Source organism: Anas acuta, chromosome 1 (assembly GCF_963932015.1).
Source record: "Anas acuta chromosome 1, bAnaAcu1.1, whole genome shotgun sequence".
Lineage (NCBI taxonomy): Eukaryota > Metazoa > Chordata > Aves > Anseriformes > Anatidae > Anas > Anas acuta.
In genome coordinates, this window is record NC_088979.1 from 124,985,583 (window position 1) to 125,011,684 (window position 26,102).

Below are 26,102 nucleotides of genomic sequence, written 5' to 3' on the forward strand. Positions count from 1 at the left end.
TTACTTTGTCTTTCAAACTTTCTTTCTGTTCTTATTCACTGTCATTGTAAGTTGTTCTTCCAATAAAGTATATGCAGAGGCTAATGATAGCTTAGACAGTAGTTCAATACTAGTTTAGTATTTAACTAGAGTAGAGTACTAGAGTGCTTTAGACTAAAAGGAAGGCTTTCATAGTGGAAAGGTTTAGATTTGACCCTGTCTACGGAAACAGATTTCACCCCTACTGAGTTTATGAGCAAAAGCTGAGTTCATGTACATTTAAAAAAATGCTGAAAATATTATTGGTTCTGTTACCTGAGTACGGCAGGATTTGTTTTTTGTTTTGTTGTTGTTATTGTTGTTTGTTTTTACGTGAAAGACACAACAAAATGGATCTTAAAGTGTTTAAGAGAAAAAAGGCTAAAGAAAAAGGTGATGGGCTGGATTCTGAGCTAGAATGGACTAGTCCAACCACAGGGATTCCAATGGAAAAGTTACAATTTACACCAGCTCTAAATGCAGCCTGAAATATTTAGGCATACATGTATGTAGTACACAAACTCAACATTAGACTAACTCAATTTAATGTCACCCTTAGAATGGTATCTGTTCTTCTTTAGTGTAATACCACCACCACTACAAAAACAAACACACAGAAAAAAAAAAAAAAACAACAACTACATGGACAGATCATAGAAAAGTTTTGACACATTTATGAACTGATTTCTGCACTTGCTTTTCCACTAGTTATGGTGCATACTGGAGCAGCCTGTCAAAGCAGAAAGGCCAAACTGAGACCACAGCAATAGAAAAAAGGGGGAGCACAGAGACAGTCTGCAAAATAACATATGGAACATTTAATCATTTCTGTAAAAATGTAATTCAAGCAGCAGTCACAGAGAAATTTAGCATGAAGTCTGGGAAAAACCTATAACACAGCTGAGACCAACCTGAGCAGTAGCTGAAATAGAGAGGAAAAAAATAAAGTAAAATAGATTTGGAGACCATAAGAGCCTTAGCAAAAAAATAAACCAGGAAACATGCTCTAATCAACCCTGAGAATGAATGGGTTAACTGGTGATGTTTTCATAGCGCATACATATTTTCTGGCTTCATTTATACAGTAAGCTTTCTTTAGCAGAAAGTCACTTGCCATTGCTATACACTGACTTCATCTAGTAGGGAGCAGGAAGCTGAACAAAGATCTGACAAACTTTCCTTTTATTATCAGTACTAGGGTGTAAAAATGTCAAAAAGATGAAAATATGTAATATGAATTTGTTGCTACTAAAGCTGAACTGAAGTTTGATCTCCATAGCAGAGCAGTTGCGTAGTAGGGGTCCAGGGAATTCTCAGAAAATAGGAATGGGATTTAAAAGGAAAAGAAAAAGGAAAAAAAAAAAAAAAAGCTGATTGACTTAATACTTTGCCAAAGACTACACAAGAAAGAAGAGAAGCCTTTTTTTGGATGGAGAGAGTTTGGACAGTCAGATGTAACTCTGGAGTGTGAAAGCTGTGTGGGTGAACCAAAGTTTGAAAGGGACACAATGTTCCCTAAAGAAAACTCTTCTGGGATACAGAAGCAGTTCTTTTCTTTGAAGAAATGAAGTTCATTTTGCACCCTAAAGCAAATATTTCTGGTTGGTTTAGAATTAGAATAGTTCAGTTGAAAAGTGGTCACTGGTTGCACCAGCGCTAGATATGGCAGGAGAATCACCTCTTTTGACTGTCTTGCTATGCTGTGTTTAATGCACCCCAGTTAGTTTGCCATCTTGGCTGCCAGGGCACGCTGCTGATTCGTGTTGAGCCTGCTATCAGTCGGCACCCCCAGATCCTAGGGCTGCTCCCCAGCCACTCATATCCCCTTCTATACCTGTGTCTGGTATTACTCTGTTCCAAGTACAGAACCTGACGTTTTCACTTGTTGAATTCCGTGCCACTGATGATTGCCCATTCTTTCAGTCTACCTAGAACCTTTTGCGAGGTCTCTCATCCCTTGAGTCAACAGCACCTCCCAGTTTAGTATCATTAGCAAACTTGCTGAGGATGCACTCCACTCCTGCATACAGATAGTTGATAAAAATCTTGAAGAGAACTGGCCCTAGAATCGAGCCAGCCTGATGCAGTCCCATTCAGTACGATTGTCTGTGTGCTACCATTCAGCCAGTTCATCACCCAGCATAGTGTGTACCTATTCATCTCACAGGTTGTCCAGAAGGATGCAGTGAGGGACAGTACCAAAGGCCTTACTAAAATGCAGAAAAATTACATCTACTGCCTTCCCTTCATCCAATAAGTGGGTGACCTTATCGTAGAAAGATTCCAAATTATTAAAATAGAACTTTTCCTTCATGAACCTATGTTGACTATGTCTAATAGCCTTCTTCTTTAACTGCCTCTCAGTAGCATTCAGGATAACCTCCGTAAGTTTTCCAGGTACTGAGGATAGACTGTTACGTCTGTAGTTTCTTTGGTCTTTTCTCATGCACTTCTTGTACATTAGGATAACATTAGCCAGCTTCCAGTCAGCAGGGTTCATCCCAGACTCCCAAGCCCCTTGGTAAATTGTTGAGGGGAGTCCAGTTATAACACCTGTTAACTCCTTCAGTACTCCAGGGTGAATACTGTCAGACCCCATGGATTTATAAATGTTCAATTGATACAACTTGTCCTTTTAATTTCAGTGACCACAAATGGAAAGTCACTGCTCCACCAGTCATGATCCTTCAACTTAAAGGACCTGACAACCCACAATCTATCATTAATACTGAAAATTGAGGCAACAAAGATGTTAAATATCTCAACCTTTTCCTCATTCTCCCTTGTTAGGTGACTATCCAGTGTTTTCCTTGGACTTTCTCTTGCTTAACATACTTTCAGAGGCCTTTTTTTTGATCAACTAGGCCTATCTTGATCAACTCAAGGTAAGCTTAGTTTTACCTTAATTTCTTCCTACAAATGTGAACTTTGGCTCTATAATCTCCCTGTGAACCCTAACCTTGCTTCCAGAGATCAGGTACTTCTTTTGCCCAGGTTCCAAGAGGAGTTCCCTGTTTAGCCAAGCCAATCTTCTGCCCCACTTGTTTGACTTGCAACATGGTGCCTGCTCCTGGGCTTTTAAAAGGTGGTTCTTGAAAAGTGACCAGCTTTCAGGGATCCCGAAATCCTCTTTAGAGTATATTCCCAGGAGACACTGTTAACTAGCTTCCTTAGTAGCTTAAAGTCCAGGGTGACAACTCTGTTGACGTTTTCTCCTTACAACACAAGTTTTAAACTGATATTTCATGATTGCTGTGGCCAAGATAGCCGCCTACATTCACATCTCCCAAAAGGCCTGTAGTCTCAAATAGCAGGTCTAGGAAGGCATCTTTCCTAGTTGGCTCGCTAAACATTTGTGACAGGAGGTTGTCTTCAAAATGCTTTGGCAATTTCTCAGACTTGTCAGTATTCCTCCAGTTTATGCCTGGGAAGTTGAACTCTCCCAGAATGGTGAAGACAACCAACCAGGAGATTTCTCCTAATTGCTTATAGAATAGCTCATCTATGCCATCATCCTGGGTGGGTGGTCAACAATAGACACCCATGACACCCACAACAAAATATATTTGCTTTGCTGTCCATCCCCTTAATTCTCACCCAGAGGCTCTCTACCACATCCTGCCCTAACTACGACACCAGATGTACACCAAGTTTTGTGGATGACACCAAGTTAAGGGGAAGTGTCGATCTGCGGGAGGGTAGGAAGGCCCTGCAGAGGGACCTGGATAGGATGGGTCAATGGGCAGAGGCCAATGAGGTTCAACGTGGCTACAGGCTGGGTCCTGCACTTTGGTCACAACAACCCTATGCAATGCTACAGGGTTGGGGCAGAGTGGCTGAAAAGCTGTGCAGAGGAAAAGGATCTGGGGAGTTGGTCAATGCTTGTCCAAACTTGAGCCAGCAGTGTTCCCAGGTGGCCAAGAAGGCCAACAGCATCCTGGAATGTTGTTCCTGTATCAGGAATAGTGCAGCCAGCAGGAGCAGGGAGGTGATCGTCCCCCTGTACTCTGCTCTGGTGAGGCCGCATCTCAAGTAGTGTGTTCAGTTTTGGGCCCCTCACTACAAGAAGGACATCGAGGCCCTGGAGTGTGTCCAGAGCAGGGCTATGAAGCTGGTGAAGGGCCTGGAGCACAAGTCCTGTTGAGGGAACTGGGATTGTTTAGTCTGGAGAAGATGAGGCTCAGGGGAGACCTTATTGCACTCTACAGCTGCCTGAAAGGAAGATGTGGGGTACTGGGGGTCAGCCTCTTCTCACAGGTAACTAGTGATAGGACTAGAGGGAATGGCCTCAAGTTGTGCCAGGGGATGTTCAGGTCAGAAATTAGGAGACATTTCTTCTCAGAAGGAGCAGTCAGACACTGGGACGGGTTGCCCAGGGAGGTGGTGGAGTCACCATCCCTGGGGCTGTTTAAGGAAAGGTTGGACATGGTGCTTAGGGACATGGTTTAGTGGGTCACATTGGTGGTAGGGATTTGGTTGGACCAGATGATCTTGGTGTGATGGCTTTAAACTAAGAGGGTAGATTTCTACTAAATCTAAGGAAGAAATTATTTACTGTGAGGCAGGCACTGGAACAGGTTGCCCAGAGAAGATGTGGATACCTCCTCCCTGGAAGTGTTCAAGGCCTGTTTGGATGGGACTTTGAGCAACCTGATCTAGAGGAAGGTGTCCCATGGCGGTGGGGTTGGAATTAGATGACCTTTAGGGTCCCTTCCAACCCAAGCTATTCTATGATTCTATGACTTTCTGTCATGATGATGATTTTGATTTGAGTAATCTAAGATGTTTTTCCCTCCCAATATCTAACTCATTCAGAATACAGCAAAGATGGGCAATCAGGCAGTATTAAAGTGGAATTGCAGTCTTAAATCTGCCAGCCTTACTTTTTGCAACTTGCCAATGCACAGCTAAAGCCTGTGCAGGTCTAGACAGAAACATGCGTCCTGACATCACAGAATGGCCGCAGGGGACTACAGATGTTTGGGCTGCTCCAAAGGAGCTTCCTTACCTGGTAATCATCATACCAAATTGCAGCATTGGTTTTTAGTCTCACCTTTCATAGCACTGAGCATATGAGTAATATGCCCTCCAAAATAAACAGTATTCTACAGAGTATTCTTATAATTCTTATAAGCATTCTCTGTTCTTTAGAAACAGTACGATACACCCTGGGTGACATACATTTTGATAGTTCACATTGCTTAAGATCTGTGTGCTTTCATGAAACTGTAATCCACTATTTAGGTGAGGCTTCTTTTCAGTAGTGGATTAAATGAATCATATTCTTTAGTATCTGATATTATCTTTCTTGTACACAGTGTTTGACTACCTTCCCTTTTTGGATCTGCCTTAAAAAAGGGTAAAAACAGGGGAAATTTCTGCATTTGCTTCAACAGACAAAATTATCCCTATTGTGTGACATTGGATTAGATACCGCATTGCCAGTACCTCTGTACCTGGATGGAATAGGAAGAACACTTTGTAATTAATTATATTGAAAAGCCCTTGCTAAGGGAAAAAATGCAAAATAATATTGGTAGCTTGCTGAGAGCACAGGTGCTCACAAATCAGAAGCCTTTTATTTGTGCAGTGTGGCCACTGTTTGGGGTAAAAGGAGTTGGTGGAACAAGAGCCCAGGAGGTAAAAATATTAATAGCCATCGGGTTGGTACTCTCCCATGATATGGTTCCTTCATGTGATTGCATGCTACTTACGTATTTGGAACTATTTCTTCTTCCAAGTCCTTACGAGCAATGGGATCTGAAGCTTCAGTGTCACTGACAATGAGCTCAATATGTTGACCACCTTTATTGTTTTCTTTGGAAGTTGCCTGCAGGCATTGATCTATTTGTTGTTCTCAGTGCACTGAATTTATATGAGACTGAATGCATCACTCTTCTCCATTATATCAGTGAAGTCAAGAACCTCTACATGAAATAAAATTGAAATACAAAATTTGGCCACCCAGAGATCCATAATCAGGAGCATAGAATGGAAGTCTATAAGTATAGGTGCAGAACTGACGTGTGACTGGTACACATACTCTATTTCAGTGCTCTGGCTTTCAAATAGGAAGCTGACGTGGTCGAGATGACCCATAAGCAGCAGAAGACACAAAGATAAGCAGGATGACAAAGATGTATGGCCAAGCATTGTTGAATATCACCAAGAGTACTTAGCAGTTACACAGTATTTGGTACTGGTTAGGAATATGGCCTTACCAGCTTGTTGGTAAATAAACCTAGGCAGAATTTAATAGGGCCCTTCTCATGGCAATGGGTTGAAATTGTACCTGAAAGCCTCAAGGGCTAGGGTGCATGGCGTTCTGCTATTTTTCAAGTGGAAAAATACGGAAACAGGCAGAGAATTATGTAGAACCTGCTGCTATTTTTGCAGAATGCAAAAGGCTTGTGTAGGACCTACAATTTCTAAACTGGGATCCAGCTCCCAGGGTTAGATTAGTTCAAAAGAAAACCATGTCCAGCGTGGGATTAAATAGTGTATTTCAGTGTCCTGTAATTTGAAATAAACATACATATGTGGCTGCAAAACAGAGAAAAATATCCTACAGAAACTTAAGAGTAGCCAATGGTTTAATCTTATGCTATTCCATACAAAAGCATTTTTCCACAGACTGACCAATTGTTTTTTGAAACAGAGCTTCCCAAATCTCCCAAAATACATCAAAAAGAAGTAACAGGGCCATGAGCTCCACGATGGGTTAAACTGCTCCATGAAGGAGTAGTGTGCAAGTTCAGTGCAGAAGGGAGGAAGAACCTTATAGACCTCTGTTCATGGAGATGTATATTAGTTGTACTTTGAGATGCCCCAGAATGCTCACATCGAGGAGAGGTTCCAGGATGTAGTTAAGTCAGGCACCCACCAAACTTCTGTGCACTGAGAGGGAGGAAATGCTTGATGCCTGTAACAGGGGACAATAGCAGTGTCAATAGGGTGCCAGGTGGCTTAAAACATAACAAATGATTAGGCATGTCAGAGCAAATTCCATGTGAAGCAACCTGCGGTTGGTTCCTCCCAACTGAAACACATGGTTGTATCTGTAAATCCAAGTCCAGAAATGGCCACATCTCATACACTCACAGGCCCCCTGATTCCAAATGAGCAGGAGTGCACTTAACGTAGAGACGGCTTTGGTCTCCTGGTCCTCTCCACAGCAAACCACTGGTGCACTTAGGACCCTGACATTCAGCTGAAACTGCCAACAGAAAAACGTGCATGGTGGCCAATGTATTCTTAGATTCTTGGGAAAGGGTTTTAGATTAGCTAGTCACTTCACTGGGGTTGTAAGAAGCAAATATTAAATGTTTAGAGTTTCTAGTTACTCCTGCCTGGGATAGATTTGCAACAGCACTTTATTTCTTCTACCCATATCACTAGGTCTCTGCCATGTCCCCTTGACACAGGAAGGCACCCAGTATATTGCTAGGTCAGCTTATGTAAGAAAGTGGCACTGGGTGTATGACTAGATTAATATATATATATATATCTGTAAACACAGCTTTACCATGTTGGTTAGTTTCTTTGTCTGGATAGGTGGAGAGAGATGTAGAACCTGTTACACCGGTGTAGCCCCAGAGGTAGCATTACAAATGGACAGTTATCTATCATGGTCATGAAGATGAATGGGGATGCAATGAGACTGCCTTACTTATGCCAGAACATGTATGCCTAAACCCTCAGCCTTGTGAAGGCATGGATCTGTCTAATTATTCAGCACTGGATACTTGATGTTCTGGGAGTGGTTCTGTCTTCTCTGTTGCCCAGCAAATGTCTTGTTGCTATTGCTAGTGGTAAGCCACAGGCCTTGTACTAATTTAATAGCTCAGGACTCACCAGTAACTGTTCTGAGTATTCATAGGTCTATTTTAGATGTACCTGCAGGATTTTGTAAGTGTCAGGAGAAGGTTGGGAGGCCTATCTCTTATCGCGTAACACTGATTCTGTAAATTTATCAGATATAGTAGAGGTCAAACACTACTAAGTAGTCACTGTGTAACTGACCCATGGGTCAGTAAAAAACAGACTTCTTAAGAAGTATAAAAATAACCCAAAAAGGACCTAAGAGCAAGGAGGAAGAACTACCCCCTCCTCCCCTCCATTGAATTCCTCCTAGCAAAGAACTCAGGACGACTCACTGCAAACCATCTCTTCTAAAAGACTAGCACGGAACAGCATAACCCAACAATGGTGAAATGGTTAGATACTTGTGTCCATGTGTGTTCATTTCAACTGTACCATTACCAGGATTTTGCAATAATTGAATAATTTGTATTATATATGTTAGTATCATTTTAACGGGGTGCATATTTCTACGGTATTGTAATTACCCTGTGAAGACACTAATAAAACTAATGTTAAATTCCTGACTCTGTATATAAGGTATGTTCCTTTAAGTCTACACAACTTTCATTGTGTTGTGGTGATTTTACTTGGGTGGGGATCCAAGCTCAACCACAGCTGTTCTCTTACTTCCCCTCCTCAAAGGGAAGGGGGAGAAAATACGACGCAAAAGGTTCAAGGATTCAGATAACGATGGGGAGATCACTCAACAATTATCATGACAGGCAAAACAGACTCAGAGTAGGGAGATAGTAAGATTTATTGCCTATTACTAACAAGCTAGAGAAGTAAGAAACAAAGGAATTAAACCAAAAATGCCTTCCCCCAATGCACCTTCTCCAACCTCCTCCCCCCCGAGTGGTGCAGGGGAATGGGGAATGGGAGCTGTGGCCAGTCCCTAGCGCTTTGTCTCCAGCTCTTGTTCTCAGTCATTCTCTGCCCCTGCTCCCTGTGGGTTCCCTCCCACGGGATGCCATCCTTCCCAACCTGATCCTGCGTGGGCTTCCCACAGGCAGCAGCTCTTCAAGGACTGCTCCAAGATGTGTCTCTACCACAGAGCACATCTCTCAGGAGCACACTGTTCCAGCACAGGTCCCCTACAGGCAGCAGCTCCTGCCAGGTCACCTGCTCCTGCGTGGCCTCCTCTCCAAGGGCTACAGGTCTGGCCTGGAATCTGCTCTGGCAGGGGCCCTCCACAGGCCACAGCCTCCTTCAGTCCAGGTCCACCTGCTCTACTGTGCCACCAGCCTGATGTAACCCCATTTACTCTAACTCTTTGTGCCCAACCCATCAGCCCTTGTACTATGTATTTTTCTAGCCAGAGGCTGTATATTTAGTCCAGAAGCATACTGTGAGAAACAGTCTTGACAGCTTTTCTGACAACTAACAAGATTACATCAACTGGCTTCCCTTGGTCATCTACCTGGGTGACCTTGTAATAAAAGGAAATTCACTTCATTTAGTGGGACATTCCCCTCTTGAACCCGTGTTTGCTGTGACCAACGTCTGCATTGTCTTTCAGGTTGTTTTCAGTAACTCCCAGAATAACTTCTCCATAATTGTACCAGGCACTGAGGTGTGACTCTCAGGCCTGTTGTTATCAGGATCTCCTTTCTTGCCCTTCTTGAAAGCCGGAACGTTTGTCAGCTTCCAGTCAACTGGCACCTCCCTCTCCAGGTTCCCAAGGCCATTGGAAAATGATTCAGAAAGGTCTCATGATTACGTCAGCCAGCTCGCCGAGTCCCTGGGGACGAGTCCCACCAAGCCCAATAGACTTCCATGCATCCAGCTAGAGCAGCAAATTCCACCTCTGCTTTGTCTATGGCCCTGTTTGTGAGGTGAACATCCTCATCAAGTATCAGACCAAGGTTTTGTCTGGTCCTCCTTTTGCTGTTAGCATATCTTACAAAACTCTTTTTATTGTCCCTTGCAGTACTGGTCAGCTTCAACTCTAATTGGGCTTTGGCTCCATGAATTTTCTCCCTACAACAGCAAACAGCATCTCTGTAGTCCTCCCATGTCACCCGACCTTGCTTCCAGTGGCCATGCACTTTCTTTATGCACCTAACCTCTAGAAGAAGGTCCCTACCCAGCCAAGCTAGCCTGCTTCTCCACCTGTTTGACTGCCAACATTTTGGAATTGCCTTCTCCTGTGCTCTTAAGAGGTGGTACTTAGACACTGACCATCACTGATGGATCCCAGTGTCTTCAAAACCAGTCTTTGTGGGTGCTTGGATCCCTCTCGGGTCTTTTCCATCCCAGTTCAGGTGGCAGTTTGCCTGATAGAGAGCCTCTAAAACCAGACAGTTTTGATGCTCCCAGCATGTTGTTTTCCATGTTGCCAGCTCTCAAACAGGAGGTGCATTTAATTCCCTGTGTGGTTAGATTATGCAGAAAAGCTGATGAAGGTTTCATTTCCAGCTTTGGGCTTTCAGCTTTGTAGACCATAAGTACCTCTGAGGGAAGCTGCATTCTGTGGCTCCTCCTGCAGTCTCTAGTCATGCAAGACCCCTGTCGCTGCAGTATTTTCTTCTGTTCACATCCCACTGATCTTGTTTGTATCTGTGCTGTTCTTTTTGACTCTTGTCTGTACCATGAGGGTCTGCAAAAGTAGACTCAAGACTCTCCAGTGCCTCCAACTAGCATTTTGGTTCAGGGACAGGCACGAGAGACCCTGGCAACTCTGCCAGGTTGGATCATCTATAAGCAGAGTTGGGTTCCATGGGCAGGCATTCAGCTGTCATTCCTGGCAGTAAGGGGTACGGCAAGTACACACCCACAGCTTCAGCAGATGCATGTGCCCTTAAGCTTCCTCAGTGACCCATGGGTCAGCAGACTGCATGAATTGGTGTGGACACACACAGAACCTGCACCAGCAGCAGGAAGCCCCTGTAAACAGGGGAACCAACACACCCAGAAAAGAGGATGTATAACAGTTCCCTACCCTCTGAGTTTTCCTTCCTGATCAGCCACCCTCAGCACACCTCCCAGATGCACAAAGTCAGGCATATTATAGAGCAAGAACAAACAGCACACATTCTCATTTTGGGGCACGAGTGGTACAATTCATCTTTGTTACCAAGCTTTGTTCTAAAATTTCATTTTAGAATCTCTCACTGTGCTGTGAACCCAGTAGCAAGTACCTTCTAGTAGTTAATTCCTTCTAGGACAATACCAACAAGCACTTTTATGGACCATTTTTCCAATGCAACAGCGCTGTTGGCATGGTCTGAGCCTTTTGTGCACATTTCTACGCACAGTTTAGGTTTGTCCTCATTTATCACCAGCTGTGTGCCCTACCCTTCTGAGCCTTTGATGCTCATGTTGTTAGCTATCCCATGTCTTCCTCAGCACCTGCATGCCTGCCTCTTCACAGGGACAAAGCTAACTGATGGGGTGTGGAAGAGCAGTGTCTGCATGCCCACAGCACTCAGTTCAGAGTGCAGAGAGGCCCAGCAGGGCTTCTTTTTCCTTCGGGATATCCTTAGGGATGCTTACATCCTCCAGAGTTTTCAATCAAGTCACCCCGAGCAGTGCTACTAGCACCATGTGTGCCTCATGTAGTGGTGACAGAGTAAAGCTTCGCGATCTGTCACAGGCAGGGCTGCTGACATGATCTGGTGATCCCTTCAGATCTCCGGCTACGTTTTGGCAAGTCACGTGCAACCCCTCCTCTCTGTTCCAAGCACCATCCTTGTTTCCTCAGCAATTAGTCAGAAACCATGATGGCAAGTTCCTGAGCTCTGGGTTACTGGGCTTGGGCCTTGCATGGGGACTTGCCCAGGCTGAGCCACACATGGGCCTTCCTGTGGTGTTCTGGCTGCTTTTGTAGGCCCTTGTGAGTGTGTTTATTATCCGTTTGATAGCAAATACCAACAGCACAGGCATTTTCACACACGTTCTCTCTCACCAGGGAAGGATAAACACCACTAATGTGTCTTGTGAAGCTGCTTGAAAATGTACAAAAGGAGATGGTCTGCGTGGCAGTGGTCCTGTTTTTTTGTCTGTTTTCCTTTGCCTCTGTGAGTTTCTGGGTTGCAACAAGCCTCTTGTGAAATGTTCTGACAGAGAAATGGTGAAAATTTGCCTATCTCTATGTGCTGTGAGAAATACCCCGGCTATGACTCTGTCTGCACATCAGCTTCAAGTCCGTGCAGACTGCCCGGCACTGTGGGAGCTGCCCTAGCTCTTCCTTCTGCAGGAGGGCTGTGCTTGTGGCCGTACTGGTAACGTGGACGGACTCTTGGTGGAGAAGTGATTCTGTGGCAGCGATAATGAACCAGCAAGAGAGAGTCAGTCCTGGGACTGCAGGTAACCTTTAAGCCTTCCTTTCTGCCCTCCTCTAGGAGAAGGAGAAGGTGGGGGAAAATACGGGGCTGGGATATATAAAGGGCATGGTACCGTGGCTGGCTGTGTACCAGGAGAAAGACCCAGTGCCCATTTTCGGGGTAGAAACCATCTCTTCTGCGTGTCTGCCGCCAGACACCGAGCTGGACTGTGAGTCCTTTGAGTAAGTGACTACTCGCTGTTGTGTAAAAGATGCTGGGGGACAGAGCCCAACTAAGCGTTGGGTCGCTGAGAGAAAGATGCTCCAAAGAGGTGAGGGGGAGGGTGTGGTGGTTTTACTGTGCTGGGCAGCTAAACACCACCGCTCTCTCACTCCCCTTCCTTTGATGAGGAGGGGAAGAAGTAAAGCAAAGAACAACTCACGGGTTGAGATAAGGATAATTTAATTGAAGGGAAATAATAATAATTAAAGAAAGATTATTATGAAGTAAACAGTTTAACTAAAATGAAAAAAAGAAGGAAAGGGGAAAAGGGAGGTGGAAAGGAAAAAAAGGGAGGAAAACAAACAAATAAAACTAATGAAGGCTCTGTGGAAGTGCAGAGGAAAGAAATTACTCTCTACTTCCCACAAATGAGCGATGCTTGACCACGTCCTTGAAGCAGGGCCTCAACGCATGTAACCGGTGTTTGGGAGGAGGACCGACATTTTCACAACGAGAGCCCAGCCCTCCCTTCTTCTTCCTGTTTCCACCTTTTATTGCTGAGTGTGACATCAGATGGTATGGAATATCCCTTTGGTTGGTTTAGGTCAGCTGCCCTGGTGATGTTTCTCTTCCCACTTTTTTGCCCACCCCTAGGAGGGTTAGAGAGAGGCCCGATGTTGTGCCAGCACTGCTCAGCAGCAGACACAACACTCCTGTGATACCACTGCTGTTCCAGCTACAAGTGCAGAGCACAGCACTGTATGGGCTGCTGCAGGGAAAGAGAACATCCCAGCCAGACCCAGTACAGAGGGAGGTGTTGTGACCACTCGCTGTTGTGTAAAAGAGGCTGGGGGCCAGAGCCCAACTAAGAGTTGGGTCGCTGAGAGAAAGAAGCTCCAGAGAGAGGTGAGGAGGAGGGAGGTAGAGAAAGAGCATTCAGTGAAAGACGGGGTAAGGGAGGGCAACCAGGAAGGTGTGCAGGTCAGGAAAGAGGTGTGACGGGAGAAGAAAAGTAGTGCAGCTTGGGAAGAGCGCAGCTATGGCTTTTGACATGAAGCAAGAGGGCAGTCCCCGTGTTGCCCTACGCTGCAGGTGTGACCCACTGCCAGTGACAGACAGCACGAGCTGGTTCCTGCGCCTGCGGGACCTGCCAGGCCTTGGGACAGGGTTATCAGCAGGCTGTCAGGGCACGCAGCCCCTTGGATTATCCTGCCCCCCGACTCTGGGCCGGGGATTTCCACTCTTGCCTTGTGTTTTTCAGCCCCAGCAGAAGGGAGCAGCTGTTCCCGCCTGAGCCCCTGGGTCTTGCTCGTTTCTGCCCTTGCCGTCAAAACTGCCCTCATGACCGTCGTCCTCGGTGGGTGCCAGGGTCCCTTTACTTCTGCGGGGAGGAAGGGAACGGGGCCTGAAGTTGCCTGGTGTCAGGTGGACAAAGAAAACCCCAGCCTCTTTGCCAGCAGGCGACTGCCCTGCACCCAAACAGCCTGTTCTGCTGCCCCTTTCCCACGCTGCCTCTTAGCTGGGGAGCCGCGTCCCTTGCACAGTTAGCAGGTAGTGTCCTGGCAGGGCCTTCCCACAGCTCCTCTCACTTGCCCACCTGTGCAGATAAAGCCAGTCCTGGGTGAAACCCATCAGTTCCTGCCCTCCCACTGCAACAGGGCCGAGAAGTCTCCGTAGTGCCAGACGACATCTGAGCAGGTTCCCCGAGGGCTGGCTGTTGGCTCTCAGTTCTTCTGGCCGCATTTGTGGTCTCCCTCAGAGCTCCTCGTGGCCCTGTTGCAGCCGAGGAGCCAGCATGATCTCCCTGGACATCCTGCTACCAGGGCTGACCATGGTTGAGCAGAGTGAGGCGTAAATCCACCAAAATGCTCCAGCTGCATCCTACCCACAGCGCCTGGAACAAACAGAAGGGAAATATGTTGCATGTAGTGTCCTGGAGTATCGTTACTGCTCTGCGATAACTCTCCTGTGGTGTTCAGCTCCCTTGGGTGAGGCCTCAGCACTCAGCAGTTCTTCCCCTCCTTGGTATGCGTGAAAAGGGTGCTCTAAAGCTGCAGAACACAGGCAGATTAAGAGGGAATGCATATTGATATTCCACCTGTACTAGGATGGTCTCACAACTTCTTTGACCTTTTCCTGACCCCATCCTCGAAGGGTGTCTTAGCTGGGCTTTGTCAACTGGGAAAATGAGTCTCAGCCAGCTGAGGTGAGGGGGGCTCATCTGATCAGTGTTTGCCCAAGGGAGGGAGTGTCCCGTAGTGGGGAAAGCTGTCTGCTCTTTTCCTTCAGGATACAATTTTCAGAGCTTGTTGGTGTAACCGAGTCTCTGAGGGAGCTCTCAGCCAGAAGGTGGAGGGCAGGACAACTTGCCCATGAATGAGGATGAAAGGATGACAGTAGCGCCTTCCTTCTCTTTCCTCTCTTCCCAGTTGTTCTCTTTCACATGAGCTGTGGCCAGTGCAAGACTCTGCCCCAGAATGCTTCGGAGTGGCACTGCATCCCCAATGGATCTGTAAGTGAAAGTGAGTGATACTAAGAACATTGGGTGTGACACTGAGCACGTCCCCCACATTTATTCAGGTGTAAGTCAGCCTGGTGTAAGTACAGCTCCTGTGTGGGGAACCCATGAAGACAGTCCCTGTGAGGTCTGAGATTCAGGGCAAGCATCTTCATCTCTGCTCAGTGTACCAGAGTGTCTTTGTTGGTTGACTAGACTGGACGGACTTGTTTGTTGGACATGTTCCATATTGAGCTATATTCTGTGTGTGATAGAAACAGCTTACAGATAGAGGTATATATAACCTGAAAAAAGATAACCTCATGCTTAAGAGAATGTGCCCATGCTTTTCGACCCATCATGAGACTTTCTGCATGTATGGCAAATTTCTAGGAAAACATGCACGGCTTGTGTAAGAAACTACCAGTGTTGGCAGTGAGGCTGCCAGACTAGTTTGCTGTGTATGTTTGTTCCTGTGTATGAGATGAGAGCTAATCACTTGGACAATGCTTTTCTGATGTCTGTGTCCCCAGAGGAGTGTTGCCAGCTACTTCCCATCTCACTTCCTCAGGAACGGTGAGGCAGAAAGTGCCTCTCCCCAGTGAGAGCTTGAATGGGCACGATAGAACAAGGGAAAAAGCTCTTTAAGCAGGGGCCCTGTGACAGCAATCTGTCAGGGTGTCAATGGTGTTGTTTGTGGAGCACAAAAGAGAGCATTTACCGCAGTCCAGAAAAGAGGTGCAGTTCAAACCCCTTCCCTGATACTTGGGGTTCTGTGCTGAGCTCACTGAGAAGAGGCACAGCACATCTTGTCCAACACAGGCTCTTCTTCCCCTACAGAGGGCTGGAGACCCTTTCAGGAAAGCTGCTATTACTTCTCAGATGATCAGATGCCCTGGAATGAGAGCCAGCAGAACTGCAGTGGGATGGGCTCCCAGCTGGTGGTGATCAATACAGAAGCAGAGCAGGTAAGTGCAGGGCTGGGAGAGGGCCAGAGCAGCCTGGAGACAGGAGTGCCAGGCCTGGGGGGGCCTCAGAGCCCCTCCTGGCTCCTGCAGTGGAGGGGGGATGTCCTTGCTGCATGCACTCAGCACTGGCTCCAGTCTGCCACCAGCTCCACCCCACTGGGACTCCTGCCACCTCCCTCTGTTCAGTCCTGAACCTCATGGAAGTTGTACTCTCCCTCATTTCCAGGATTTCCTCTATAAGGAAATACAGATGAAATACCGACGAGAACAAATCAATTTATACATCGGTCTGAGGGCACAAGAGGTGGGCCAGTGGCGCTGGGCAGACCAGACTCCCTATAATGTATCAGCAGCGTGAGTATCCCATGACGGAGAGTGTTTGGTGTGGCAAGAGGGTGGAAGAGATGTGAGGGTGTCTGATGAGCATGGGAGGGATATGCCATGGCTGTCTGTGAGAGGACAATGATGGAGCTGGCAAGGGCTTTGTAGGATACCAGGTTCCTACAGATCCATCCATGCTGGTTAGTGGTTAGTGATAAGTTATCTGTGACATGGCCATCGGTGCTGTAGGCAGAGAAGAAGCTGCATTTCCTGATGAGAAATACATGAATTCATACAGGACAAGCCTTGCCTGACCTCCGTACTGCCCCACCACACACATGTGCAGGTGTAGGCACATGGTCTATGTGCCTGTAGGTGTGCAGGTGTAGGCACATGCTGGGCCAGTGCTGCCATGCTGCAGAAGCGATGGGGTGCTGGAGAGATCACCAGGGCTTGGCTTGCAGATGTTTCTTCTGGAAGAGACGCATCCCCTGCTGGCTGTGAAGTGCCTGGCGTGAGCTGTGGTGAGCAGCTCTGCCCACCAGGACTGAACAGCTCCCTGCTGTGTTGGTTCTAGGAAGAAGTCAGGTTTGCATGTAAGACTGCTGCCAGTGGGATTAGCAGAGTGAGAGGAAGGGTACGACTTCTGTCCATCAAACTGCATCTGGAGTGTCTCCCCTCCAAGCCTTGTATTCCAGGCGTGGCCTTTTCCAGCAAGGTGCTTGGATGGTGCACAGGGGAGTAACATGTCTGTCTCTCTCTCAGGTTCTGGAGGTCTGGGGAGCCAAGTGATCAACTTTATGAGCTGTGTGTTGTAATCCATTACCAGAAAGATGTTTTCCGGAACTGGAATAATGTCCGGTGCAGTATCCATTCTTATCGGATTTGTGAAACTGCAGCAGTAACTCTATGATGGAGGAATCCTCATCCTGAGATGAGCAGCGAACTGGGAACAGCAGAGGGCTGTGTTGGGAGGGGTGGGAGAGCCTTGCAGCCTTTATCTTCCCTCTGCTGGGTGGGATGATGAGACTGGGAGTGATGTTGCTCTGCACCCAGCATCCCTTGTGCATGTGTATTTCTCAAAGTACTATGACCCCTGAAGTAGAAACAATAAATACTAGAAGAACTCTGCCTGTGCTTTCTCAGGCTGACCATCCCATCTCACGGTCGGTGAAGAGAGATTTGGCAATGAAAGCTCCAGGCAAGCATGGCAGGTGAAGGTCATGTCTGGGAAATGTGCCAGTACCTTTCTTTCGATGCCATTGACTACATGGGAATGACATAGGAGGGTTCAGGGTCATCAGAGCAGTTCCTGGGCTCTTCTGTCAGTCATCCTCTTCTCTCTGTGTGGGTCTGGCAGCTGCTGGCTGAAAAGAGCTGGAGCTCTCCAGAAGGAGGAAGATGCAGGAACGCAAGAAGGATGCTCAGAGCTGCTGTTCCGTTTATCTCCTTGAGAAGAGGTGTCTGCTTCTTGCTGGGTCATAGAGGGTCCTGTTCAGCATTGGTTTTGCTGAACAAATACTGATTTCCTGTAAAGCAGAAAATACAATATTACACCAATGAAAAAGGCCCTGGGCTCATTCCCCTTCTTTCTCTTTCCCTTTCCCTCTCTAAGCTGAGGTAGTTTGCACATGCACGTGCTTCATACCAAGCCTGTTGCTGTGCCAGCAAAGAGCCAGAGATGACTACTGCAGTAGAAGTTGCATACACCCAGTGAGTCTTAACGCTTCAGAGATAACCTGTGTGTAACGGTCCTGTCGCACACAGCCAGGGCTCTGGGAGAGACTGGGCACAGGAAACCAGCTGTGGGGTTTTCATATGTTGCCATGCTGCAGGTCTTACCTGAGAGAGAAACAGGAGCGTGTGCCAGGAGTCTAGCCTGCACATGGTTGACCAGGTATGAGGACGTGGCCCCAGCAGCAAAATTAGTAGGTCCTTTGGTCACCCCTCCCACCTCAGAGCTAATCCTGGACTCAACAGATGCAGTGGGTGTCCTGGGAGGCCGGCACCTCAGTGGGCCCTGTCAGGGCACACCTGCCCAGGCTGGACGATGCTGGAGAAGAGCCAGGGAGAGGCAGGGCGGTTGCTGCCCGTGAGGGCCCCTCCAGAAGTGCAATGCATATTGTCTCCACATCCACCCGAGTCTTGAGAGTTGGCTTCCTAAATGCATCCATGGGAGTCGTTGTGTGGGTGGTGGCAGAAGCTGCCGAATGCCATAGCCCAGCAGATGCAAGGCGGCTGCATTGCCATGTCCCTAGGTCCAGGCTGTAGCGAGGCTGAGTGTGTGCACCAAACAGACACAGCTGCACACATTCACACAGCGTGTACGTATACAGGTACAAGTATGCATAGCATGCAGACAGACAGATGAGCACTGCTGAAAAGCGCTTACACAAACAGCACCAGCAGCCTCACCCTACTGTCCTCTCTTGCTGCTCAGGGTGAAAGCTTGTTAACGGAAAATATACGCTTACATTTATGCAGTATGGATCCCTCCAGGAGCTAGGCTTAGTCATTGAGTATCCAGTAGCTGGACCCTAGATTGCAAGGTCACGCAAGACCCCTGTTGCTGCAGTATTTCCTTCTCTCCACATCCCACTGATTTTGTTGTATCCATGCTGTTCTTGTTGGCTCCTCTCTGTACTGCAAGGGTCTGGGAAAGTAGACTCAAAATTCTCCGGGGCCTCCAACTAGCATTTCCTAGCAATGAACTTGGTAAAACCAAGTACCACTGTCTTCAGTGGTTCAGGGACAGGCACGAGAGACCCTGGCAACTCTGCCAGGTTGGAGCATCTATACGCAGAGTTGGATGCCATGGGCAGGCATTCACCTGGCATTCCTGGCTGTAAGGGGTATAGCAAGTACACACCCACAGCTTCAGCAGATGCATGTGCCCTTGAGCTTCCTCAGCAGCCTGTGGGTCAGCAGACTGCATGAAGTGGTGTGGACGCACACAGAACCTGCACCAGCAGCAGGAAGCCCCTGTAAACAGGGGAACCCACATGCCCAGAAAAGAGGATGTGTTCTTGTAAGCTGCACTTCCCACCGCAGGAGTGTGGGCAGGGTCAGGAGCTTGTGCAAGTGTGCGAATGATCACTTGTGGGGTCTGGAGTTCTGGGGGGGGTAGTTGTAGGAAGCTGTTTAGAAACCCATAGCTGTTTATTAATGTGTCATTGATCCATTATATCGCAGAATCAGAGAACTGTAGGGGTTTTAAGGGAACTTGAAAGATCATCGGGTCCAACCCCCCTGCCAAAGCAGGTTTCTTAGAGCAGGCTGCCCAGGTAGGCGTCCAGACAGGCCTTGAATATCTCCAGGGAAGGAGACTCCACAACCTCCCTAGGCAGCCTGTTCCAGTGCTCCGCCACCCTCACCCTGAAGAAGTTCTTTTGCATGTCAGTGAGAAACTTCCTGTGCTCTAACTTGCAGCCATTGCCCCTTGTCCTATCCCCACAAACCACTGAGAAGAGGTTGGCTACATCCTTCCATCCCCCACACCTCAGATATTTATATACACTGAGGAGATCCCCTCTTGGTCTTTTCTTCTCCAGGATGAACAGACCCAGGTCTCTCAGCCTTTCTTCATAAGGAACATGCTCCAGGCCCCATATCGTCATTGTGGCCCTCTGCTGGACTCTTTCCAGGAGATCCCTGTCTTTTTTTGTACTGGGGAGCCCAGAACTGGACACAGTACTCCAGGTGAGGCCTGACCAGGGCAGAGTAGAGGGGGAGGATCACCTCCCTTGACCTGCTGGCCACGCTCCTTTTAATGCACACCAGGATCCCATTGGCCCTCTTGGCCACCAGGGCACAGTGCTGGCTCATGGTCAACCTGTCGTCCACCAGGACCCCCAGGTCCTTCTCCTCAGAGCTCCTCTCCAGCAGGTTGTCCCCCAACCTGTACTGATACTTCGGGTTGTTCCTTCCCAGGTGCAGGACTCTACACTTGCTCTTACTAAATCTCATTTGGTTTCCTCCTGCCCACCTCTCCAGCTGGTCCAGGTCTCGCTGAATGGCAGCACAGCCTTCTGGCATGTCAGCCACTCCTCCCAGCTTTGTGTCATTGGCGTACTTGCTGAGGGCAGACACTATTCCCTCATCAAGGTCGTCGATGAAGATTTGAACGAGACCGGACCCAGCACTGATGCCTGGGGAACACCACTAGTCACAGGCCTCCAGCCAGACTCTGCTCTGCCGATCACAACCCTCTGAGCTCGGCCAGTCAGCCAGTTCTCAACCCACCTTGCCGTCCACTCATTTATCCCACAATTTCTCAGCTTTGCTAGTAAGATGTCATGGGAGACAGTATTGAAAGTCTTGCTAAAGTCACGTTGGATGACATCCACCGCTCTCCCCCCATCTACCCAGCTGGTGATGCCATCATAGAAGGCAATGAGGTTGGTCGAGCACGACTTCCCCTTGGTGAATCCATGCTGACTACTCCTCATAACCACCTTCTCTTCCAATTGCTTGGAGATGGCATCCAGAACAAGCTGCTCCAATACCTTTCCAGGGACAGAGGTGAAACTGACTGGCCTGTAGTTTCCCAGATCCTTCTTCCTGCCCTTCTTGAAGACCGGAGTGACACTGGCTATCCTCCAGTCTTCAGGCACCTCACCTGTTCTCCAGGACCTTTCCAAGATGATAGAGAGCAGTTCGGTGATCACATCTGCCAGCTTCCTTAGCAGACGCAGATGCATCCCATTGGGACCCATGGACTTGTCTGCGTTGAGCCCACTCAGACACACCCGAACCACTCCCACATCCACCAGGGGGAGCCCTCCATTTCCCAGACCATTTGTCCTATTGTCAGGGGCAAGGAGTCCCGGGGGAGTGTTCCTGAAGCAAAGAGTGAAGCAAAGAAAGCATTCAGTATCTCTGCCTTCTCAGCGTCCCCCATGACCAGGACACTCCCCTCATTCAGCAAGGGACCCACCTTATCCCTAGTTTCTTGCTGTTTACATACTTGAAAACATGCTGTTTGCTGTTTACATACTTGCAAACATACTTTTCTTTGCTGTTTACATACTTGAAAAAGCCCTTCTTATTATCCTTTATCTCTTTCGCAAGTCTCATCTCTAGGTGGGCTTTAGCCTTCCTCGTCGCGTCCCTTCAGGCCCTGATAACACATCTATACTCCTTCCAAGAGGACAGGCCCTTTTTCCACATTTCATAGACCCTCCTCTTCTTTTTGATCTTATTGATGAGCTCCTTGCTTATCCATGTGCGTTTCCTGACCCCCTTCCCCGATTTCCTATTCCTTGGGATGCACAGACCCTGAGCATGGAAGAAGTGCTGCTTAAATGTAGCCCAGCTCTCACAAGCACCCTTGCCTTCTAGCAATCTAGCCCATGAGATACTCCCAAGCAGGTCCCGGAAGAGGTTGAAGTTGGCTCTTCAGAAGTCCAGGGTGGCAATCCTGCTTTTAGCCTTACTTCCTTTGCCTAGTCCCTTCTGGAACTCCACCGTCTCATGGTTGCTGCATCCCAAGCTGCCCCCAACTTTCACATCCCTAACAAGGCCATCCCTGTTAGTAAGAAGGAGGTCCAGGAGCACCCCCCGCCTCGTCGGCTCCTCCACCTCCTGCGTCAGAAAATTGTCCTCAACGCATTGTAGGAACTGTTTGGACTGCTCGTGCCTGGCCGAGTTGCTTACCCAGCAGATGTCTGGGTAATTGAAGTCCCCCATGAGGACCAGCGCTCGTGATCGTGAGGCTACTAGCAGCTGCTCGTAGAAGGCCTCATCGACTTCCTCCTCCTGATCTGGAGACCTGTAGTAGACCCCTACCACCGTGCCTCCCATACCAAATATTCCTGATACTATTCTGATAATATTATTCCTGATAATATTCCTGATAATGATCCGGAATATAGGGATCGTGGGTTGCCAGTTAACTACGTGTCATTAATGTACTGCTTCAAGACCGATTAGATTTAAGCTGTGCAATATGAGCAGACTTTCCCTGTAACAGTTCCCTACCCTCTGCATTTTCCTTCCTGATCAGCCACCCTCAGCTCAACCACAGAGTCAGGCATATTACAGAGCAAAAACAAACAGCACACATTCTCATTTTGGGGCACGAGTGGTACAATTCATCTTTGTTACCAAGCTTTGTTCTAAAATTTCATTCTAGAATCTCTCTTTGATAACATTTTGCAAATAACCCTTTAACCACATTTATCACAATACTATGTGTAATGATGATTGACACCACAATGAACAGAATCCTTAATGCCCCTTTGACTAATCCCTGTAACCATCTATGCATTGTTTCAAACAAATCAGTGAACCATTGATTGAAAGGATTGATATCATATTGAATCTTTCTAATGAATCAATTTTTCTATGATTTTTGCCAGCACCAATTTCCCATGCTTTTAGCCTGCACTGTTGTTATATCTCGGGATCCTACACTATGGCAACAATAACCTGGACTATGGTTATATTCCAGAATCCTGCACTAGGGCAACAATAACCTGCACTATGGTTAAAATGTGCTCTCTCTCACACGGTACACAGTACAATCATGCATACAGAACACAATCGTACACCCAGAGGCCTCTGGCACATCTCACTCTCAATCATACCACAACCTCAATCATACCACAAGAATATAATTTAGAATGATAAGCAAACAAACAAGTATTGTCTCTCATTGTGTTCCTCGTGAAGTGACTTGCAACACTTTGCTTTAAAACCTTACCCTTACTCAAATACTTTCAACACAAAATACCTGGACATTTAAGAATAACACATACAACTATTAATACTCCAGTTAGTATCCCTCCAGCAGCTGAAAACCTACTGTTTGTCTGCAGCTAAAGGAGATCTTTGTCTGCTCCTGCAGTGAGCAGCTGAGAGTGGAGTCCCCTCCGAACAAAATGCTCAGGGTGCACCTAGGGGCGTCCACACCGCAGCCGATCCCCGCAGCCGAGCAGTTGTTACGTGCGGCCACAGATGCCACTCCAAGCACTAAAATTGCCAATGCCACTCTAGCTGCAACCCCACACAATTCAACATTATCATTGCTATCTGGTGCAAGCAATGCCCATTTATGTCTGGTGATTTCATGCAACTGCAACAAGCTAGAAGCAAATACAATGAGTTTATCTAAGTAACATGGACTTCTGATAGCATTTGCAGTGATACCTTGCCAGGCCCTATCCCCACAAATCAGAAAAACATCAGGAGGTAAGGCCAAAGCTGTACAATTGTTCCAAACACTGTAGTTGTTACCCCTTGTCTCCATGCTATGAACCCCTAAACCCTGCTTAGCAGCGTCATTGTAATCACAGGTGTTATTTGTACTTTTGTACCGGTATGGCCTTTTCCAGGTTCCTGTAGCAGGAATCATCTGATATCCACGGCTACGTTCACATTTGTAGCCACCTTTCAGGTTGATACATATTTGACTACAGATACCAGGGTTTTGACATTCATCAATATCTCCACAGTTTCTCTTGTCTACAAACTCAAACCCAGCTGGACAGTCACATTCATTTATGTTGCATTCCTTCAGGGGCTCATCACCCCCGTCCTTGCAGCCTCTCTGCTGGTTACACACTTTATTGATATCTATGCATTCTCCACTTCTGCACTTAAATTTGCCAGGTCCAGAGCACTGAATAACATTGTTACAGTTTGCTTCATCAGTGCCATCCAGACAGTCTTTCACACCACTGCACTGCCTACTCCCATGGACACAGTTCCCATCTTCACATCTGAACTGGTCTGGCCTGCAAGTCTGAGAAGGGCAGTTAATTTCATCAATTCCATCCTTGCAATCAGGATCTCTGTCACAGTCTTTTTCACCTGAGCCGCACTGCACCTCACTCACATAACACTTCACCAGAGGTGCAGGCTGGCGGCCACACTGCTCCAAAGATTCATCCGAGTGGTCGGAGCAGTCACCTTGACCATTGCAGACAAAGCTTTTGGAAATACATTGCCCACTACTGCATGTAAATTCTGCTGCACTACAAGTCACAATGCCACAATTCTCTTCATCTTCTGCACTGTCACAGTCCTTTTCACCATCACATTTCCAGGACACTGGTGCCCACCGCCCCGCACCTGTGTCACTTATACTACTGCTATTACCCGTGCCGTCAGTGTCCGTGGCATCCTCCTGGTACCGTTTCTGTCTTTGCCGCCCCTTACTCTCCCCCTTTTCTTTTTGCCACTGACCATTCACCACAAATGGATGAGACACATGATTACTAGTTAGGAAAGAGCGTGTAACATCTGCTATACGGCTGCAGGCGATCTGCTGGTTTTGGTAATACTCCAGCTGCCTCTCTGCCAGGTCCATGCGCTGCAGCAGGTTCTCAATGAAGTGCTGGAGCCTGGCTTTTCCCTGCAATTCTTTTTCTGTCTCCTCCTCGAACTCGCTGAGGCGCTGCTTTAAGGCCGCGATCATCTCCACTGCCATGTCCACCTGCCTGCTGAGCACCCGCTCCTCCGCTGCACCTCCTGCTGCTTCTGCGAGAGCTGCACGAAGGCCTCCCGCACCTCCAGCAGCTCCGCTGTCTTCTGGGCCAGCTCCCCGGTCAGCCTGTCGAGCTGCTTCTCCATCGTCTTGTCCACGGCCTCCACCATCCTGCTGAACTTCACCCTGACACGCGCGCCGCGGCCGAACCGACCGCGCTCCCCGCAGCGCGGGCAGCGGAACGGCAGCGCCGGGCCGGCCACGGGCAGCGGCTCCGGCCACGGGAAGCCGCCCCGCTCCGCGCCGTCCTGCTGCATCCTCCGCCTCGGCGGGGCGGGCTTGGGAAACTTCGGGCACAGGGACCGGGGCCGGCCCCAGCCGAGAGGTGGCCGCCCGCGGCCGCGCTGCCCCGGCCGCGGCCACGGGAGGCGTTTGCGACTCTTGCCGCTGTTCCGGCCGTTTCCCGGCACGTTGCGTCGACATGCCGCTTCCTTGTGATTGTTCGACTGACAATTTGAGCACCATACTGCCCCAGCTTTGCAGTGTCGTCTCACGTGTCCAAAAGCACCACAACGATAACATCGGCAGCGGTGTGGTAATTGGCTACTAGGGGGTGGTACTTGACCACCGGCGGTTTGCAAAGGTTCTGGAGGCCTTGGGAGCCAAGTGATCAACCAAGTGATGAGTTCTGTGTTGTAATCCATTACCAGAAAAATGTTTTCCAGTTCCGGAACTGGAATAATGTCCCATGCACAATCCACTCTTATCGGATTTGTGAGACTGCAGCAGAAACTCCATGATGGAGGAATCCTCATCCTGAGATTAGCAGCGAACTGGGAACAGCAGAGGGCTGTGTTGGGAGGGGTAGGAGAGCCTTGGAGCCTTTATCTTCCCTCTGCTGGGTGGGATGGTGAGACTGGGAGTGATGTTGCTCTGCACCCAGCATCCCCTATGCATGTGTATTTCTCAAAGTACCCCTTAAGTGGAAACAATAAATGCTAGAAGAACTCTGCCTGTGCTTTCTCAGGCTGACCATCCCATCCCATAGTCATTGATGACAGATTTGGCAATGGAAGCTCCAGGCAAGCATGGCAGGTGAAGGTCATGTCTCTATGGGAAATGGGCCAATGCCTTTCTTTCCAAGCCATTGCCTCCATGGGATGGACACACGAGGGTTCAGGGTCATCAAAGCAGTTCGTGGTCTCTTCTGTCAGTCATCCTGTTCTCTCTGTGTGGGTCTGGCAGCTGCTGGCTGAAAAGAGGTGGAGCTCTCCTGAAGGAAGAAGATGCAGGAATGCAAGAAGGATGCTCAGAGCTGCTGTTCCCTTTCTCTCCTTGAGAAGAGGTGTCTGCTTCTTGCTGGGTCATAGAGAGTCCTGTTCAGCATTGGTTTTGCTGAACAAATACTGATTTCCTGTGAAGCAGAAAATACAATATTACACCGATAAAAAAGGCTCTGGGCTCACTCCCCCTCTCTCTCTTTCCCTTTCCCTCTCTAAGCTGAGGTAGTTTGCACATGC

The 26,102-nt window shown here is 48.0% G+C and overlaps 1 protein-coding gene across 5 annotated transcripts; it reads left to right on the forward strand.

Annotated features, from left to right (window-relative positions):
* Window positions 1–9,539: 9,539 nt before the first annotated feature.
* Window positions 9,540–25,990, forward strand: LOC137865700 (C-type lectin domain family 4 member D-like). Of its 5 annotated transcripts, none has more exons than XM_068700997.1 (6): window positions 9,540–12,189; window positions 13,630–13,725; window positions 14,798–14,890; window positions 15,706–15,833; window positions 16,060–16,187; window positions 25,226–25,990. In XM_068700997.1, exons 1-6 carry the CDS (start codon window positions 12,153–12,155, stop codon window positions 25,380–25,382), a joined length of 639 nt encoding a protein of 212 aa, XP_068557098.1. In that variant the 5' UTR covers window positions 9,540–12,152; the 3' UTR covers window positions 25,383–25,990. The 5 variants fall into 5 exon arrangements, with proteins under 5 accessions (XP_068557098.1, XP_068557117.1, XP_068557108.1 ...); XM_068701007.1 differs by lacking the exon at window positions 25,226–25,990 and adding an exon at window positions 16,920–17,283 and having other exon boundaries at window positions 11,101–12,189; XM_068701038.1 differs by lacking the exon at window positions 9,540–12,189 and adding an exon at window positions 12,654–12,944.
* The last annotated feature ends 112 nt before the right edge of the window (window positions 25,991–26,102 follow it).

Bases quoted from the DNA above. Each gene is read 5' to 3' on its own strand.
- LOC137865700 (XM_068700997.1), top strand. From the start codon at position 12,153: ATGAACCAGCAAGAGAGAGTCAGTCCTGGGACTGCAG. The intron at 13,726-14,797 runs GTGGGTGCCAGG...CTCTCTTCCCAG, and splicing joins CCTCATGACCGTCGTCCTCG to TTGTTCTCTTTCACATGAGC. The intron at 14,891-15,705 runs GTGAGTGATACT...CTTCCCCTACAG, and splicing joins CAATGGATCTGTAAGTGAAA to AGGGCTGGAGACCCTTTCAG.